Below are 21,098 nucleotides of genomic sequence, written 5' to 3'. Positions count from 1 at the left end.
TTTATAACTGATGTGCTAAAAACAGTCAGGTCTTGAAGATTCCTGATTTTTAACAAGTTAGTGTTTCAGACCAAGTTCTAAATGCACGTAAATAAAAAATAGGTGAGGTTTGCTTGAGAGCCCACTACTAAATGGAAAATTGAGTCATTTCCTAATATTTCCTAATTTTCACAGACAGCCTTCTTTCTTGGGGAAAAGTTCAAGCAGCGACATTAATGGAAGTGTGATTCTAAAGGATACTTTGTTCTAGAATGCGTCATGCAACTTTCAAGGAGATAACCTTTTAAAAAATTATTTGTCTTCTGTAATAACGTCTTAAGTCTTAAAATATGTTACTTTGTGCAAAAATTAGTTTTCCAAAATATATGGCTAGGTTTACTTTTGTAACAGGATGCTATTGAAAACACAGCTCAAGAGACTGTTGCTTCCTGACTTAAAAAAAAAAAAAAAAAAGTAAAAGTCTGACAAGTTTAAGCAAGCAAAAATTACACGGTAAACATTTACCCTTCAGATTCTGCCTCCACAAATACTTCATCTCCATCATCACCTGTTGATGTTTCATTTGTTGTGGATAAAGTGCCAGTGGATGTTGTCACCATTGGAACAGACTGAGAAGCATGCTCTGAAGCATCAGAGGTGGTACTCTCAGTAAATACAGTCACTTGAAAAAATGAAAGACCAGAAAAGCAATGAAAACTTTAACAACTTTGTGGTTTCTCTAAGTTTTAGCTAGAAGATATATCACAGGTTTCCATTTTACCATTATAACACATAATCTATTGATCTGCCTTTGACACCTACCTGGGGCTGCTACTTGCAGAGGAGTAGTGGGAACACTTCGGCCACCCGACTCCTCTTCGTGAGCTAGGAAGAGGGGTGTTTCATACATTCCCAAACCTAAAGACAATTCTGAATATTAATGATTGAAAGAACAAAATATTGTCAATATCCCAGACATCTAAAAGAAAAAAACGAATCAGTAGAGACACACAACTTTGTTGAAGCCCACAATTGGCCCATCAAGCAAAAATCAATCCCTCAAAAATGTAAATACAATTTAAACGTATCCTTTAAGCTCCCTAACACTAATTTAAGTAACCCTAAATAAAAAACAGCTAAAATGCTCTTATAAGTTTCCTACAAGCTAACTTTACCGAGTGCCCAACTATGAACTAGGTACTGTGTTTGAATCTACTCTACAGCAAAACAGCAAGGTATCATCAGTCTCCTTTTCGCTAAAGAAACTGAATTTCAAAGGGGTTAATTAACTTTCCCAAAGTTACTAGTAAAGTGGTAGCATTCCAATTCAAGCCTAGATCTGACTTCCAAGTCTTGGAAGTGTCCTATAATAAAGCCACATAAAATTGTGAATTCCTCTGAAGTCAACTCACAATTTCATATTGGTAGAGGGAAGCAGTGTTAGACCTACCTCACATCCTAAACCACCAGGGACTAAGATGTATTGATTGCATGACTTACACGAGGGCTGCAGATTAATCTTTGTTTTGGGCTTATTATTAAAACAGTATGCATTCCCAATTCACTTACAAAATGCCATAATAGCTTCCAGGAAATATAGTGGGTTCTATGAATGCCAACCAATGACTAAAAGGTAATTAATTCCAGAAACAGCACAATTCATGTCCAAATAACCAACTGCTATTGCTTATGTTAGGGGTCATTTCATTCCACGTTTTTTTAACATTTTATTTTTCTTATTTTTAATGTTAATGGAAAATATCTAACTAGTTTTATACACTTAACTAGGAATGTCAAATGTCAAACTAAACAAAAAATATGCTGTATTCCTTCCAACAACTTTAAAATGGCTGGTTAGTACCTAGGTATATTTATCAGCACAACAGATATTCCTGATACTATACTAAAAGCCAAAAGAGATACAAATGTAAAACCTAGTCATTATGCCCAAAGAACTGAAAATTTTGTTGGAAAAACTAATATGTAAGGCAGTGCTTAATAAGTAGTAAATATATTATAGCTTTTTCCATAAATTAGGATAAGGTTTATTTAGATATAGACTTTTTTATATTAATATTTGCTCACTTAAAAAAAATCATGTCAGAACAGCTTATTACCAAAATACATGCAAATCCAGGAGAGCTAAGCTTTTATTTAGCGATTTACCTCCTTGGGAAGCAAGTTGGCCAAGATCAGAGTGACTAGAACTCGTTTGTGGCATATCTTCAGGTGGCCCAAAACGGAATCTAGGAACGCCAGCAACCTGTGGGGAACTAAACAGACAAAAATTAATTTAAGATGACACTTAAAGTTACCTTGTTTAAACTGCAATGATGGAAAGACTATGGGAAGAAGGAAGAATAAGCATAAACAAAGTAGGAAGAAAACAGTTTGAAAATAAAGTTGATAATGGAATTCTCACTTATGTAAATATTTTCAAAATATCAGTTGTCAAGAATTTAGCAATAATATAAATCATGTGATTCGTATTATGTGGTCTATATATACATGATTTATACATAAATAGCTTTCAGCTGTCCTGAACTACGCCTCACATTTCTTGAATCTGCTAGAAATCTCTATGTAGATATATTGAAAACAACATAAACTGAACATGAAATGTAACAAAAAAAGAATAAAGTCATGAAAAAAGCTTTGTCTCAGTTTTCAACGTTTAGTCATAGATAAATCAGGTCACCTCTTGAGCCCATTTCTTAACTGAAAGAATTCACTAGGTGGTTCCCAAGGTCTAGAAAAAAGCTTTAATATTAGATGGCTAGAAATTTGTTTTCTCGCTGCCCTAATAACACTACCATCCATCTTTCTGCCCATAATCCAGGATATAAAATAGCATTATCTCACTCTTTGCCCACTCCTTACCCTAACCTTTCTTGGCTAGTCAGCTACTGATGTTTATGGATTCTACCTCAGTAGTAACTCTTGAATCTATTTTCTTTTCTGTTTCACACTACTGCTTTAGTTAAGGACAGTCTCTTTCAGGTGAATTTAAAAAACTGTCTCCATAAGTTATTCTTCTATTAGAAGGACCTTAAATTCTTCTGAGCTATGTGAGAATGCTGCTGATTGGCTGGCACTCAGCAGTTCTTTAGGAGTAAGTCTGTTTCTGACTGGCTGACTTTTGGAAGGGTGGGGCTGACACTGATCAGTTGGCTTGTAAAACTGTGTTAGCTGAGGTGAGTTGTGGTTAACTGAGCAAGTTTAAAACTGGTTCTGATGGCCATACGTTACCACATACTACAGAAAAAATCAATCATTCCCCAAGTTTGTAGAAACATTTTTATTCTATTCTTCAGGTACATCCTGTCATGCAACTGATACTTCAGCCGCCATTAAACATGTGCACTTCCATGTGGAAAGCCTTTTTGTTCTTTAAAAGGAGTGGTATAGCACAAGCGTTAAAATAGGTTCTAGAGCCAGACTGGTTTGAAATAAAAAAACTGTCACTTCCTAGCTGTCTGACCTCTGAAAAATTTGTTATCATCTCTGTGCTTCCTTATCTGTAAATGAAATAATAGTATCTATCCTCATAGTTACGAAGATTAAATAAACTGATTCATGGGAATGCTCAGTAAGTTTTAGGTGTTTTTTTCCAAGACTCAATTTAATGTTGTCCCCATTAAGTCCTCTCAGATTCTCTCCCCCTAAGTGTTAGAATAAATCACTCCCTTGTTTATATAAACAAAGCCTATTGCTTATGCCTCTATTCTCCTAGATTGTTTAGGTTATTGTTAGTTGTGCATATACTTAGCTTTCACAACAATATTTTCCATCATGATCACTGTAATTACCAATACCTTCACCAACATCTGTAAAGCATTTATTATGTGCCTGGTGATATTATAAACATGTTAATATAAATTCATTTAATTCTCACAACTTATGAGGTAAGAACTATTGTATTATTATTCTCATTAATAAAATGAAGATACTCAGGAACAGAGAACCCAGCAACTTGACATAGCTAGTAAGTAGTACAACTAGGTTCCAACCCAGACATTCTAACTCTAAAGTCCATGCTCTTAACCATTGTTATACTGCCTTTAAATTTCAAACTCCTGATGGAAGCAACTGTACTTCATTCACCTCTATGTGATCTTCCCCAACACTACACCCTCAACCCTCCTACCCTCAACTGCTTAGTACCTAGCATAGGACTTAACAAATAATGAATCAATCAAATGCAATCAAGTTAACAGGGAAACAGGAAGAATTTGATTAGTCACAAAGTATGTTTCCCTCTCGCTGACTTACTGAATTGCTTCAGCAAATCCATCAGTACGATGTGGCACAACAAGAGTTGGGGTACTTGGAACCGTTCTATCTTCATCATCAAAAAAATGCTGCTGCTAAAAAGACAGAAAACAAGTACTAAACAGGCATGATAGGAGCATATGTATGGACTACACAAATAACTGCTGAACAAATGAATCACTTTTACACGACAGGTAGGTACTTACCATGCCACCTATTCCTGGAGTCAACTGAAGCCCACGTCCTACAGACTGCCTCCGGGTCATCTGGATTCTCTGTGTCAAGAAAGGAATTTCATTTGTTTTAAGAAATTAGGCAATGAAAGAAACACCAAATATTAATAGATATGGCTTATAATACGCTGGTAATAAAATAACTGAAATGTTAGCAGATAATGTAATCACTGGGATTTTTCTTAGGAAAAATTGCTACTCATCTTGTGCCAGTACTAAAGAAATCCATTTTGTGAACAACGACATGTTTTTAATTATATAGACCATAATATTAACCAATAGACAAATATTTTATTAGCCAGTAGATAATATTAACCAATATGTAAAACCAAACTCTGATCCTATCTTATTTGTACGTTCCTATCTAACTTAGTTCCTATCTCCTTAATTTAAGTGTTAGTAAGTATCCTTTGATCTTAAAGTTTAATTATCCTTTGGAGTTCAAACAGCAGTACTGACTACTTGTAAACTGTTTCCCAATTTAGACAATTCTAAATTGATAGAATTGGCATATTTTGCAGGATCCATAAACAATCCTGTAAGACTTTATATTTTCAGAAGATGAGGTTATCTTCATCAGTGGTATTTTAGTAGAATCTACACTTGACAGTGTTTAGTACACTACAGAGTAAGATTCAAGCTACATGATTAATAGAGCCTTTGTACTTTTCCTGCTATTTCTTCAAGAGCTTCTGATAAGAGATGTCTAATCCTACTACAAAGAGTGTTACATGGAAAGGGTTATGCATACTTTCATGAACTTTAAAAGTGGATATTAATATATGTGATTGCATAAAAATAAGAGGAAAAGAAGTTCTGTTAAGTAGAACAGAAATTTCCTTTTTTAAAAAAAAAACGTGCACCTTAGAGAAAGAAACCTTCAAAACAAATGGTGGTCAGCAGATGAAATACATTTTATTTTAATTAAAATCCAAGAAAATTTTCTTTAACCTGTAAAAACAGCGAGGAGACTTTTATTTTCTATGAATATAATCATCTCACTTTATACACAACTTTAATAAGCCTTGCCTTTCCAAAGTTCACTTCCTCTGTGAAGTAAATTACTGCCATAGTTCAGGGAAAAGAATTCAGAGATTAGTTTCAGCTCAAAAATTTTACAAAAATATACCAAACATTAGAAAGTTCACTGAATTTCTGGGGAAAAACAAAGTAATTGCTAATGGAAAGAAAGGGAGAAAAAAACCCAACATTTTTTCAAGTAAAATTTTCAGAATGACTAGTATTTTTTTTTTTTTTTTTTTTTTTTTCTTTTTTTTTTCTTTTTGCGGTATGCGGGCCTCTCACTGCTGTGGCCTTCTCCCGTTGCGGAGCACAGGCTCCGGACGCGCAGGCTCCGGACGCGCAGGCTCAGCGGCCATGGCTCACGGGCCCAGCCGCTCCGCGGCACATGGGATCCTCCCAGACCGGGGCACGAACCCGCATCCCCTGCATCGGCAGGCGGACTCTCAACCACTGCGCCACCAGGGAGGCCCGAATGACTAGTATTTTTAATACCTGAACTGGTGGTCCTAACTCTTGAGGTGGAGCATGAATGGTCAGTCTTGGGGGAAGTGGGTGTGGTGGGCGTCTTGGTGACTGAGGTGCTCGAGGGGTCTGTCTTTCAGATGCTGATGATGGCTGTTGTTCTCTAGAAATCTCCTGGGAAAAAGAGGACTCTGCAGTACCAGTATTTCCTTCACCTATAGGAAGAGAGAAGCTTATTTTGAACCATTATGTTTACCACAAAGTAACCTGGACAATCCCTAGAAGTATAAATCTTACCACTAGGAATGTTCACCTAATATTTTCAGAAAAAAAGTAGTGAGGTGTGGTAGACCCAGAGATATTGGGTGTGCAGTTAACAGTGGTATGGCCTTAGCAACTCTCTTCTATTTATTTGGTTGGTTAATGGAACAACAATGTAATGTACAAGAAACATTTTTCTGAAGATATCAAAAAATGGACATAAAGCACCTAGCTTAACACATGATAAAATAAACATTTAATAAATTTTGGCTCATATTATTAAAATAGGCAAATTACCTGAAGATCAGACCACTACAGTTATTAGTATTACACTCAAACAGGGTGAAGGAGATTGGTAAAAAGCCTTACAATAACTTTCATATTCTGGTTTTCCTAAATTTTGAATTTCAATGGCCCTTCAGATGTCTAGGTCTTCTACATACAAAGTAAAACAACAAAAGTGAAAAGTTGAATACGATAACAATTTAGTAGTTTAAAAGTTTGAGGTCTAGAATCAGATTCCAGCTCTAACACTTTTTTTTTTAAACGTTTTTATTGGAGTATAATTGCTTTACAATGGTGTGTTAGTTTCTGCTTTATAACAAAGTGAATCAGCTACACATATACATATATCCCCACATCTTTTCCCTCTTGCATCTCCCTCCCTCCCACCTTCCCTATCCCACCCTTCTAGCTGGTCACAAAGCACCGAGCTGATCTCCCTGTGCTATGTGACTGCTTCCCACTAGCTATCTATTTTACATTTGGTAGTATATATAACTCCATGCCACTCTCTCACTTTGTCCCAGCTTACCCTTCCCCCTCCCTGTGTCCTCAAGTCCATTCTCTAGTAGGTCTTGGTCTTTATTCCCATCTTGCCCCTAGGTTCTTCATGACCTTTTTTTTTTTAATTCCATATATATGTGTTAGCATACAGTATTTGTTTTTCTCTTTCTGACTTGCTTCACTCTGTATGATAGACTCTAGGTCCATCCACCTCACTACAAATAACTCAATTTCGTTTCTTTTTATGGCTGAGTAATGTTCCATTGTATGTATGTGCCACATCTTCTTTATCCATTCATCTGTTGATGGACACTTAGGTTGCTTCCATGTCCTGGCTATTGTAAATAGCCAGCTCTAACAATTAATAGCTATGTGATCTTGGTTATATCACTTTGCTTCTGCTTCTCAGATTCTTCACTGGTACCTGAATCTGACAGGCTTATTGTAAGAATTAAATAATTCAGTACAAGTATAGTTGCTCAGGAAAAGCACTTATTTTGTAATTACTAGCAATGTACCAAATCCATCCACTAACTTAAAATTATCTAGACTACTAGGCATATTTTTGCTTGACTGTAAAAAAGAAAAGAAAGTCTCCAAGTATTCAATGAGCATCTGTTATATGTTTTGTATCTAGGAAAAATGGCTATGAACACCCACCCTCACAAGACTTAGCTTTTAGTGATATTACCTAAAGAGGCAAAAAATTTCCCTCTATAGCCCAATTATGTGACACAAAAAAGGTGTTTCTTAAATCCATAAAATATTTTAGAAAATGTAAATTATTATAATTAATCTCTCTCCTTAGCTCATCTCCATTAAAAAGCAACACTATCTTCATTATATGGTTCAGTATTCATTAGTTTATTTTTCTCTTAAACAATTAAAAGTTGAAAAGATTGCCTGCCTCTGCTTTCTTTAATTCAAATGAGCATACAATTTGCACTTTTAAATATACAGGCCTACACAGAAACTCAGATATACTGTTTTCCCACTAGTCTACATATATAAAGTTTTTATTATATTATTATTAATGATTCTGGCTCAGTATCTGTTAAAACCAGAATGGCATACTAGATGATCACCAATTCTTTAAAAAACATTTTAAAACAATTCTAAAATAAAATTATTTTCTATGAATTCCATAATTCTTTACTGCCTATAACAGTTCAGCTGACCTCCAGGACTCATCCTTTCAAGAATTAACAAAAGGTATGCTATATTGATGAAAAAATCTTTTATTCATTGGAAAACTGGACAACTCTGCAAAACTCCGATACCCACAAATCTTGAAACATGTAGCCTGATTAGACTGACCTCTTCTGGTTGTGAACTGCCATTACTATTAGAAGTCCCTGACTTAATTTTCCACTTAAGAGCAGCAGCAACACATGGCATTTATAATGCTTTATAGATTTAAAATTTTTGAATCTTACAGCGACCAATGAGGTAGAAAAAATAGTATAATGACTACATTTTAGATATAAACATAGTAGACTTTATGAGAATAATGACAAAGCAAGAACAAGAGCCAATCTTTTGCTTGCCAGTTTACTAACCAAGTTTTATTACCTATGTGATAATTAAGTGCAGTCCTAATTTAGAAAACATCAGGTTAAAATATTAAAAGTGTTCAATTAAAAAGAGACTAAAAAAACAAAACAAAACATAACAAAAGAAAAACAAAACCAAATCTCACCACTGTTTTGAGAATCAGCTGCTCTCTGACTACTTTCACCTCCACCCATACTTTCTTCTGTTTCTGTACCTGGATCAGTCCCATCACCACCCTAAAAACAAAATATGAAAGCTAAGTGCAAATAAATCAAGTAGTTACCTTAAAAAATAATTAACCAAACCAAACCACAGTAGAAACAAACAAAAACCCAAAGATAAGAAAAGCTGTAGTGTTCTGAGAATACAAGCCTTTTTATATTCTTGAAAAACAATACTAAGCAAGTTCTTGAAGAAAACTGATGGTCAGAATTCCAGCCAGTTACCTCAGCATCATCAGCTTCATACCCATCGTTGCCATCTGCACTACCAGTGCCTTCATTACTATCTTCACCCTCGTCTCCCATCCCTGTGTCATCTTCATCATCATCGTCTTCTTCTTCATCTTCTTCATAATCCTAGTAAAAAACCCCCAAGTATAAATAAAGATCTAGGACATGGTACACGTGTTCTGCATATCTTGACACCATGGTTAGAAATTTAAGTGACTCATTACTGACCAGGATACAGGAGTTGTCCTGAGAGTTATAGGGAATTACTTCAGTGGCAGCAAGTATCAAAACTGTGGAGCTTACTGGAATTAGTACAGTAATAATCAACTCTGAATTCTAACTATTCGTATGAGATCAATTCAAAGATTAAAGCTCCCAGATGTCCACAGAATATCAAGTGGTCCACTTTAATTCTAAATTTAAAATGTGGCATTGAATAAGAAAATGGTGAAATGATACTATGCTATAAGCTTTTAAAAAACATTGATTAATAAAAGAATCTAAAAATGAGAAGCTGTCAATATAGGATTAACTCCCAAAATAAAATGCAAAGTTTCACTTAGAATATGTTTTAATTATCATGACACCTCAATTTCTTTTGAAAAGAACTATAAGGGCTCCACAAGAAAAAAAACCTTTTATTTCCAGAAACCACAGTGCTTACAATTAAGTCTATAGTCACTTATCAGTGAGATTTAAGATTAAGTTTAATTAATCTAACAAATTTAACAAATCCTAAAGGACTCAGTAATCATTAAAAAAAATGAGATTTTCCATCACTTGTTCTATGCAAAATGTTAAGTTCATAACTAATCAGGATAAAAGAAAAGCATAATAATCTATTTAAAGTGACGGGGAATCAGAATTTACTGGTTGATGCATTAGTATTCCCAAGGATTTCAGCATTTCATCCAGCAGTTTAAAACAATACATGATTTCAAATCCAAATTTACCTCATGTTCCCCATCATTTTCATCATCATCCTCCTCTTCATCATCACTGTCAATTACAATGACATCATCTCCTTTGCCTTGACCATCTTGTGATGATGTTGTTTGCTGATCTGATTGAAGAGGTCCAAGGTCTATTTGTAGAGACTGAGAGGTTTCTTCACTGTCTTCCATTGGTGTATAATCGCCCTGGGTGACTCCCTTTAAAAGCAAAAGATAAATGAATAAACAAATAAATAAAGTCAAGTATACTTAAAACTATCAGTGACATACTGTAGATATAAGTAAAGGCTAAAGAATACTTATGGACTACCAGAATTTTATTTTTAAAAATATGGTTTTGAGGGCTTCCCTGGTGGTGCAGTGGTTGAGAGTCTGCCTGCCGATGCAGGGGACACGGGTTCGTGCCCTGGTCCGGGAAGATCCCACATGCCGCGGAGCGGCTAGGCCCCTGAGCCATGGCCGCTGAGCCTGCACGTCCGGACCCTGTGCTCCGCAACCGGAGAGGCCACAACACTGAGAGGCCCACATACCACAAAAAAACAAAAAACAAAAAACAAAAAAACGGTTTTGAAAGCAGAATTAATTTAAAATAAATGCTTTGAGTTTCTTTAGTCTTCCTATAGAAAAATTATTATAAATCCCACTGGGTAATATTCCAATAAAAAAAAGAGAAAATACTTTATGTAGACACACAGGTATATATGTGTCAAATCTACCAGTGTGGTACTGTAGATGAGTGTTGTCCATCAGAAGTATAATGTGAGCCACAATACATTTCCCATATGGAATTTAAAATTTTTTAGCAGTCACACACACAAAAAAAAGCAGGTGAGATCAATTTAAACAATAATCTTAATGTAGCCAAAAATTATTTCAACATGTAACCTATATAAAAATTATTAATCCTACATTTTAAAATTTGTAATAAGTCTTCAAAATCCAATGTATATTTCACACTTAAGAACATGTCAGTTTGGACTAGCCATATTTCAAGCACTCAACAGCCAACATGGTTAGTTAACAGTGCGGACCAAAGGCAGAAAAAAGACTATCCATGGAACTGCAACATGTAATTTTAAAAAAGACAAAAAATTTTCCCCAAATCAGAAATACTATGTAAAACACACTAAATAAAACAAACTATTATAACTGTCTTTTTACAAAAATACTTCTCCCCCCTCAAAACTCTATCTTAAGCCTTTAAACTGCATTAAAGATATACCAGACGTAAAAATAATTCTTCCCTCAATCTATTTCCTCACAATTCCATTTTTTAGCTACTGAAATAAACTGCAATTTAACTTTATTTTTTGATATTTACTATAAAAAGTTAAACATTTACTTTTTATTTTAGTTCAGCACTCAGCAAAATCTGGTTTTTTTTGGCCATGCCACACAGCATGTGGTATCTTAGTTCTGTGACCAGGGATCAAACCTACGCCCCCTGCAGTGGGAGCAAGGAGCCCTAACCACTGGACTGCCAGGGAATTCCAAAATCTGTTTTATACAAGCCAGAAACAATGTCTTATGAACTAAATCATTCATAAAGATGTTTACTGTAATGGAAAATATGAGTAAGTCATGGTAGAATTAAAAACGTTTAACAAAATAACATGCTTATTTCAAGAAAAGCAACACTTAGAACATCTGCTTCATTGTCAGAAAATTAGAAAAATGAACTGTTACACTTTCACACACTAAGTAGACAGTGCTAGAAGACAAAATGGAAAGCCCAAAGGCACTTTTGAGTCACAGACAATTTTGCCAATCTCAAGAAAAAGCTTTGCACAAAAGATTTCAGTATAATTTAACCAAGTCTGGCAATAACATAGAAATTCACATCTTATTTCAAAATTGTTGTTATGTTCTTCAGGTATGACCCGCTCTGAAATATACACAAAATCGATGTCATTTAGAGTATTACATATTCATCTTGAAGGTTTAGTTTTCTGTTCTTAGCCAAGGAAAACTGAAAAAATTAACTTACAAAATTAATGCATCTAAGAAACTAAAATTTACTTGCAATCTATGGTTACTTATGATTAGCCTGAAACAATTCATTTATTTATTTTTTATTTATTTATTTTTTTGCGATACGCGGGCCTCTCACTGTCGTGGCCTCTCCCGTTGCAGAGCACAGGCTCCGGACGCGCAGGCTCAGTGGCCATGGCTCACGGACCCAGCCACTCCGCGGCATGTGGGATCCTCCCAGACTGGGGCACGAACCTGCGTCCCCTGCATTGGCAGGTGGACCCTCAACCACTGTGCCACCAGGGAAGCCCAATTCCTTTATTTTATACAGATAAAATAATTTTAGAATAAAATGATCCTAAAAATTTATCCAGACAGAAAGTACTGTTTCAAGCTTAACAAGACAAATGGAAACCAGACAGCCTGAGTTCAAATCCTAGCTCCAATGCTATGAAAACCTGGGTGCATGACTTAGCTGGGTATTGGTTTCTTCACCTGTAAAACAGGGTTGTTGCAAGATTTCTTATGAGGATTAAATCAGTTAATAAATGCAAATACTTCAGAACCACACTTGGCATATAATAATGAGTTATGTTAACTAATATTATAATATTACTATAAATATGAATTACTATAAATTATGAACTCTCAATTTGTAGGGCGGAGGAATGGAAGAGAAGTAATAATTTGAGTGCCTAATATGTGGCAGGTACTATTTTAGGTACTCTACAAAACTAAAAATTATGTTATCTTATGAAAAAATTGAGGCTTAGAGAGAATTAATGTCTTGCTTACAGTCACACAGCTTCTAAGTGGGAGTTAGGAACAGAAGCCAGAGCTTTGTAATTTCAGAGTCTATGCATTCCCATTAGTTAGGCTGCCTCTGGAGAAGCCTCAATGAGAGTTCAAAAGATGAAGAGGTATGCAAATGCGTTTCCTTTCACAGAGTATTTTAATTCAGTAAGGGAAGCAATAGAGGGGAGCAACAAAGGATACCAAGTGGGGCACTTATGGATTAACTCAAGACTCAACCAGCCCATCCTTCCAAATAAAATAGAGTGGGTAATCTTTACTCATGACAACCTTAGCTTGGAAAATCTGTGCTAACTATAAACAAAAACATTTCTTTAATTAAAGTTTAGAAGGCAGGATACTAATTAGAAGTAAAGCAGAAATTGCATTGGTAATTCTAACAATATTTCATTAAATATAAAAACAGCAAATTGAAAACAGAAGTCCAAATAATATTTCAATTTGTCAAAGCTCATTTCATTCACTAAAAGCAATAATTTGTTTACTTTAAGTATGTTTTACTTACTTCTCCAATGGAATCTTGAGAATCTTGGTTGTATACTTGAGTCTCTACCTCTCCATCAGTACTTTCTTCTGCCATAACTTCTTCCTGAATCATGACATACAAGTGTGGTAACCATATCAGTTCACTAGATGAAGCATCACCTGTTCAGTGAGTTCTCCCAATAAAGCAAAACTCAAATCTGTAATTTTATGAAGCTGTACATCAGAAATGTTCACTTATATTTACTTATAAAATATAAACAATCACATTCCTCTTTGGTATATACAAAATAAGGTTTATGAACACGCAAGTGAAATTAATTTAGTAGTCTCAATGCTTGATAATAAAACAATTCATTACAACTTATCTTCAACAAAAGAAAATAAAGGAATACCATTTTGGTCAATCAGAGAAAAAGATGGCAGGTACCAGTTTAAAATTCCCATGAGACTATAACTTCCTTATTCTTTAAATTAAAAAAAAAATTGAAATGGAATTCATCCTACGTTTTTGTAACTGTGTTTTTAAAATTGAAATGGGAACTAGTTCAATTAAGCATACTCAAAGAATATAAAACAGTGTTGGCAACAGCAACAATACCTGGGTTTTCAGTGGAAATTTTACAGTAAGTTCAACAAGAGAGTTTTCTGGATTTTGATCCCAAAAGGTCCATTCTCTTAATAATGCTGTAATTGAAAGAATATCTTGGGTCTATGGGTGGAAGTAAAAGTAAACAGAAAGATCTTTACACACCTCAGTTCCTACAGGTGTAACACTTTTCAGCTTCTTTGGAAGAGGCATTTCCACTGTATCGTCAGAGATCTGGTCTGATGCTTCTATGGTGCTATCTTCTTCCTCTTCACGTGTACGCTTCGGCAAAGAAGAACTTGGGGTAGCTGAAACTTTGAAATTACATAATTTAAATCTTGAATTAGAGCGTGATAATCACTCAATTTAGACAAAGTTAACTTAAAAAATATCTTGGTCATTTAACTAAAAAAAAAACACGGTAAAAATTTGGACAGAACAACATAATTTGTTCCTGCTAATCTATGTGTAAACAAAGAGCAATTTACGCTCTGAATCAATGGTCTTAACCTTTGGTTAATAAAGCCAATCAACTTCTACAACAATACATCTGACTCACCGTGACTGTACTGATATAGAATTGCTACTCACAAAGCTTATATAGGGCCATCTTATAATCTATAAAACCCAGGACTCCTTGGATAAAAAAATTTTCCTTGTATGTTTAGACTTGAAAATTCTTACTTGATCTTCTTCTAGATATCTTTTAGTTCTCAGGACTTGTATTAAGTTACAGCTGACCCTTGAACAATTCAGGGGTTAGGGGTGCTGGCCCTCCATATCAGCCATTCCTTCGTGTCTGCAGATTCAACCAACTAAGGATGTACAGTACTGTAGTGTTTACTATTGAAAAAAATCCACATTTAAGTGGACCACGAAGTTCAAACCTGTGCTGTTCAAGGGTCAACTGTACATAAAATAAGTTTCAGGTTGTATCACCTTTAAAATTAGTCAAAAAATAACTGGAAAGGAAGAAAGATCTTAATGACAAAAATGAGTGACCTAAAATAGAATTCAGCAGTAAACATAAAAATAAGATGTTAGGAATATCGCCATCCATTTTAATACCTGGTAGAAAACAAGTAGGTACAAAGAACATTCAAGATATGTATTATACTCAAGAAACTATAAATGCAGAGGTCTACTCTAACCTCATTTTAAAATTAATCTTACCAGTGCCAAACACTGCTGTGGAAGTAGAAGGCCGCTCAACTGGTGAACTCTGAACCACCTCCACTATGTTTGGGGATAGCTCTTGATTTGTAGGCTCGATTTGAGGATGACTTTGTTGAGTGGGTTGCACAAAAGCCGTAGCCTGTGTTTGTTGCTGAACAGTTAAAATGGGTTGAGGGATAGAAGGCTGGACATTAGGACTAGTAGAACGAACAGATCCACTTGTGCTTCCGAAAACTGGAACATGTTCCACAGGCCCTTCTGATTGCATGGCTGAAAAATAATTAAAACATTTAATATATTAAGTTTTCTATTTTTACCAAAGCTGTAATTGCCCTTCTCTATTCTCTTATAGGTGACATTTTGCATAGTTATTTATGTACATACCTCTTCCACTCACTAGACAAAAAACACTGAGGTAATGTATTATGCATTTTTGTATTGCCTATGTGACAGACATAGAGTGTGCAGTAAATTGTTGGCTGAATTAAATAAACTGTTTTTGCATCTATTATTCTATGGAAATGATGACCAAATAAAATGATATTAAGAAACTCAAAGTCAAATTATAAGTTTTTATTAAGTATCATTTTGTCTTCAACTAATATAAAATGACTGTTAAGTTTAATTGGTAATATATCTCATAATTATTTTACTGAATGTAGTTCAAATAAAATATTCTGTCCTTTCATAGCATATATACATGTTATATATTTCTAAACACTTAATTTACTGAATTCTAACATTTGTTAAGACAAGAATCTAAGAAAATTTTATTTAGTAACTTTTACTGACACCTATCTTGGGGTTGGGGAAAGGGATTAAACAATGAGAAACAAATTCCTACCCTTGAGGAGCTCAATCTAGCGGAATAAAAAAACATGTATTCAACTGAATAAGATGTGGTTGTAATTGTTGTAATGAGTAAGAAAGTGCAGAAAGCAATTACAAGGTCAGACAGTTTATCAGGGAAGAAGTTGATGTCTGGGTCGAACCAGTGATTTAATATGGTTTTCTAAAGTGGATTTCATATCATCTTTCTTAGCTAGTAGAGGTAAAAAATTTGGTCCTGGAAAAGCATGCCATATACTTATAGGGGTGTATTTCTCTCCTTCTTTAGCTTCAAAACACAAAAAGCAAAAAGGAAGGGAGGGAGGAAATATGCTACATTAACAAGTATCCCAGGAGGCATACACCTGAAAATATTAAATGCCAACTTTTACATGATGTCTGACTTTAGCTTTAGTGGAAGCCTCATTTATCCTTGAAGTCACTGTCATCTTCTTGTAATAAATCTCAGTAAACAGTTCAATCAGACCTGTTATTATTTTACTTACCTTCTTGTGATTCCACTTGTGTAGTGGGCATCACTGTAGCTGTTGGGGTAGTAGTAGGATTTGTAACAGTTGCAGGTGTAACCATTGGGCGGATACTAGCCCTGGGTGTTGACTTATTCCCAGCCATAGCTGCAGCTGTCACTTTACTTGGAGTAGACACAACAGGAGTTGGCTTGATATTGGCTGTTGGTGGGTCTGATGTGCTGGCACTTACAGAGGGGAAAATGCAAGAATAATAAATCATAAAAAATTACTAAAAATATGCCTTATAAAATACATATACTCTATCAAAAGCAAAGCACATATGCTTCTTGAAGTGAGTGTCTAATAATTACGACCTTAATATGCATTCAGACCTTATTAACTCTGTTTTCCTAACACTGCTTTGGGTAGACTTTTGGCAGATTAGAAAAAAAATTAAAGAGACAGTTCAGTATAGTTCTACATTTTTTGTTCACTAAATATTACAAAACTCTTATTGAAGAGGTTTTGAACTTAAGCATTAAAAACTGTGCAGGAAATGTTCTGCAGTGGTGCATCCTGACAATGTAGAAAGTATTCAACTGTGCTCAGCCTTTTATCCTTGTATCATATAACATCACAGGGAACATTAGTAGCCTATCTTAGAAGTCAATCACAAACTAAAAGATGAAAGACACTTTCTCTGTCACAAAGCTCTACCTATCTGATAGGACTGAAAGTATACTGAAAACAAGAGTTCTGGAAAAAAATATCTCAGCAACTACATGATGCAGTTTTGCACAGGATAAATGGCTCTTTACTTACATATTTTTACAATATAGATTTTTTCTCCCCAAAGATCACTAGATCCTTCCTGTATTTTAAAAGAAAAACAGGGAACAGACTGCAAACAGACTGTCAAAGAACAAAACTCACATTCCTCTTTCACCAGAAGTTGGAGCTGTTTTCAACGTGATCTGTCTCTGCTGTTCTGGGACCTATAAAAAGAAAACTATGGATTACTGTGCCTATCCCACAAGAGTCCACTAAACAATGCCATCAAAGTATTTTACTTGTTAATTCTCTCTAAATACCTGGTTTAGTCAAAATTCAGTCTGACAAAGGCTCCTAAATCACCAGACATCTTCAAGTAAAACGCACAGGGCAAAAATGATTTGTCACTTAAACCGAATTAGCTAATTACCTTATTAGTAGGTTCTTGAGGCTCATCTCTCTGCTCAAGGTGTCTCTCTTGATGCTCCCTGAGTTCTCTTTCCAAGCGACTAATTCGACCTTCATACTGGGACTTAAGAGCAGTCATACGAACATCCAGTTCATCTTTCTGCTGATCTAAGGCTCCATTCCTTTGTTTAAGCTCCTCATTTTCTTTAGTTAGCTGATCTTTTACACCTAAAGAAGTAACCACATGATTCTATTAAAATCATAATCAAACACTGGAAATAAAATGCATTTATGTGCATAATAAGTACTCAAAAGTCAAATCAGATTCTATTCCTGAACTTTAACATCCACAATAATTCTGATATACATCTCAATAAGTTCTAAACTATCTGTATTTGCTTTATTACTCCAATATAAAATATACTCCAAAATAAAACATTTTACTTTTCCTAAGATCTCAAAAAGACAAAGGATCTACCATAAACTAGTCAGCAGGAACCCTTTCATATGGCCTTTAATATTTTAATATATTAGGAATTATAAAATTTTCATTTCATATAACCTACAGCATATACTCAAGAATAATTAAGAAACATCTTTTATGAAATAAGTTGCCAGGGGCACTATCTTAGAGATCATTTAAAAACCTGCATATAATAAAACTCAACTGATTTGGCATTTTATTTACCTACTAGCAGACTGGTAAGCAAGGTGCAGTAAGGCCCTGAGCATTGTAGCACTGGGCTCCTCATAAATTTGACATGATATTCTCCCTGAAGGGCTAAAGGGGCCCTCAGTGAAGTGAGGCACAGAAAACTCATTTGGCTGGTAAGATCTGATGCTGTCTAGGAATTTACAGAAGGCTTCTGGACTGTATACTGTGGACCCAAAGGATCACCATCAAAAGGTAGTAATAGTTACACAGTAAAGCAGAAGGATGGCTGTACTCCCTATCTACTATCTACTACCAGTTAACAATTAATAAAGATTTCATAAATAAATTACAGACATCCTCATCACTTGAAAATTAAAATTGCTGTGATTTGTGTCTAATTAAATAAACCTAAATATCTAAAGCACACACGCACATACACAGAAATCACTTTATAGTATTTACTTTTCTTTTCTATTTAATTTTAAGCCTGTATCAAGTAACCAACTTTCACTATCAAGTGCAAATCTTAAAGTATACAGAAACTTACCAGCTAAATGTGCAATTTTTGATTTTGCTGCTACAATAGCCTTTCTTGTTTTTTCTTCCTTTTCAGTTATCTGCTGTCGGAGCTGTTCCTCCTGGGTGGTTCTATCTTGAAGGTCCTGACGAAGTCGTGAAAGTTCAGATTGAAGCTGCACAGTCTGTTCCTGGAGATTTCTTGCTTCCATCTCTTTTTCAGATAATGTCTTTTAAAGGAAGACAAAGTATGCACCATGTAATTCAACGAAATCAATATAACTGTATGCCCTACAGACTTAAAATGTAAAACATTAATTTGCTTATTTAGGTTAAATGGAAGTATAAATATAAAATGGTGGTCAAACCAAGTAAGTGAACACTTAAAGATGATTAGGTATTATTTACATACATAAGTCATTCAAAGTAAAAGGATAAAATATATACCTTTCCATATAAGAGAAAGTATCAGTGTTTAACACATTTTTTTTTCAAAATTCCTTTTTATGACTGAGTAAAATTCCATTGTATTCCTTTAGCTTTTCAATAAGAAAACAATTCCTTCAACACCCTCCACTACTCTTCTGCTCATACCTTCTGCAGATTCTCCACCTGACTCTCGAGTGATTTTGACTTTGTTTCAGCTTGGTTAAGGGTTTCTTTGAGCTCCTGCATTTCCTGGATTGAGACATGCTGTTCCTGATGGTCTCCAGAAGACTGAGCTGAGGTCTCCATGACCTAAGATGACAAAGAGTAATAATATACTTGCACATTTATATTCAATAATTCTGCAAATTCATCTAAGAAAATAATCGTAAGTATGTAAAGAAATTTATTTTTAAGAGTATTCATAAATAAATCTATCGAACAACTTTAATGTCCAAAAGTAAGCTATTATACAGGTTAGGGCTTTCCATACAACTAGGTATTAACCAGCTAATCAAAATGCTGATGCATTATTTGACACAGAATTATTTGGAAAAACAAATCACTCATATGTAAACAAAAGCATACTAAAGTGCTAACAATGGTTAACTGAGAGGCAAGAATTTTGAAATTTTTTCTTTATATGTTTTTTCGTCTAATATACTAAATACACAATAAAGTCAATATACAAGTTCTTTACCACTGGGAATTAAAAACAAAATTCAGATCCAAAGTAAAACAAGGATTTAAAAATTCTTTTTGGTAGGTGGTTAACACAGACTACTTATTTAAAACTGTAACAAAACCTGATAAACTATAAAGAACTAGTATTTTTTTTTTTTTTTTTTGTGGTACGTGGGCCTCTCACTCTTGTGGCCTCTCCCCTTGAGGAGCACAGGCTCCAGACGGCAAGGCTCAGCGGCCACAGCTCACGGGCCCAGCCACTCCGTGGCACGTGGGATCCTCCCAGACCGGGGCACGAACCTGCGTCCCCTGCATTGGCAGGCGGACTCTCAACCACTGCGCCACCAGGGAAGCCCAAGAACTAGTATTTTAGATATACACAATTTCAGTCAGCAATGAGTTACAAGAACATAGTTCTGAAAAGGAGCAATATTTGAAATTGGGAAACTGAATTAAAATACCTAGCATTTACTACTATTTCTATATGAATTTATAGCTCATTCTGGGACATACTAAAGAGCAAATCTTTTTTTTTTCTTTAAATTTTATTTATTTATTTATTTATTTTTGGCTGTGTTGGGTCTTCGCTGCTGTGCGCGGGCTTCCTTGCGGTGAGTGGGGGCTACTCTTCGTTGCGGTGCGCGGGCCTCTCATCACAGTGGCCTCTCTTGTTGCAGAGCACGGGCCCTTGAGCACAGGCTCAGTAGTTGTGGTGCACGGGCCCAGCTGCTCTGCAGCATGTGGGATCTTCCCGGACCAGGGCTCGAACCCGTGTCCCTTGCATTGGCAGGCGGACTCCCAAACACTGCGCCACCAGGGAAGCCCCCAGAGCAAATCTTAAACCAAATAAAGATATCACATATAAGCTTACCCTTGTTTAGAACCTAAAAACCAATAATTAAAAATTATGAATAAGGTTTTTGTAAGTCATCTAAATATTTATATATGTATCCAAAATATATATCCACCCATATATCCAAATATATACATAAAACTGTGTAAACTGTGTAGATCAAAACTGTGTATATCAAAAAATGATAATATATATATGAAGAATATATAAAAAGAAAACTGCTTCAAAATACCTTATCTTGTTGTGCTTTAAGTTCTTCATATTGAGTCTTGTACCTACGCCCAATTTTCTTGACTTGAGTAATAGTTTTAACTTTTTCTTGAATATCAATTATTTTGGCATCTAAGTCCTTCTGGATGCTTTCCTTTTCAGTTCTTACTTTATTTAAATCTTCCTTTAGACTCTGGATTAAGTTCTGGTTGTTAGTCAAAGATGCATTTGATCTAAGCAAAAAAATGGGGTAAAGGAGAAAGACTAATA

At 35.0% G+C, this 21,098-nt stretch overlaps 1 protein-coding gene across 2 annotated transcripts in view; it reads right to left on the bottom strand.

Annotated features, from left to right (window-relative positions):
- The window catches only part of TPR (translocated promoter region, nuclear basket protein), a 65,958-nt gene that overhangs the window by 4,833 nt on the left and 40,027 nt on the right, over positions 1-21,098 (bottom strand). The window contains exons 32-49 of one of the 2 annotated variants that reach the window (XM_082614219.1): positions 20,851-21,061; positions 19,250-19,393; positions 18,687-18,885; positions 17,507-17,712; positions 17,239-17,300; positions 16,342-16,550; positions 15,005-15,277; positions 13,997-14,145; positions 13,265-13,348; positions 9,976-10,173; positions 9,017-9,148; positions 8,716-8,806; positions 6,000-6,184; positions 4,458-4,526; positions 4,252-4,346; positions 2,146-2,252; positions 802-897; positions 505-661 (exon numbers count right to left, since the gene is read on the bottom strand). In XM_082614219.1, the coding sequence (XP_082470345.1) occupies positions 505-661; positions 802-897; positions 2,146-2,252; positions 4,252-4,346; positions 4,458-4,526; positions 6,000-6,184; positions 8,716-8,806; positions 9,017-9,148; positions 9,976-10,173; positions 13,265-13,348; positions 13,997-14,145; positions 15,005-15,277; positions 16,342-16,550; positions 17,239-17,300; positions 17,507-17,712; positions 18,687-18,885; positions 19,250-19,393; positions 20,851-21,061 (2,667 nt within the window). The remainder of the gene's footprint in view (positions 1-504; positions 662-801; positions 898-2,145; positions 2,253-4,251; positions 4,347-4,457; positions 4,527-5,999; positions 6,185-8,715; positions 8,807-9,016; positions 9,149-9,975; positions 10,174-13,264; positions 13,349-13,996; positions 14,146-15,004; positions 15,278-16,341; positions 16,551-17,238; positions 17,301-17,506; positions 17,713-18,686; positions 18,886-19,249; positions 19,394-20,850; positions 21,062-21,098) is intronic. The other variant, XM_082614220.1, reaches the window with a different exon arrangement.

This window comes from Mesoplodon mirus, assembly GCF_964341445.2.
Source record: "Mesoplodon mirus genome assembly, chromosome: 3".
NCBI classification, from domain to species: Eukaryota; Metazoa; Chordata; class Mammalia; order Artiodactyla; family Ziphiidae; genus Mesoplodon; species Mesoplodon mirus.
The sequence above is the reverse complement of the archived record's forward strand: the minus strand, read 5'-3'. Positions and strand labels throughout refer to the sequence as shown.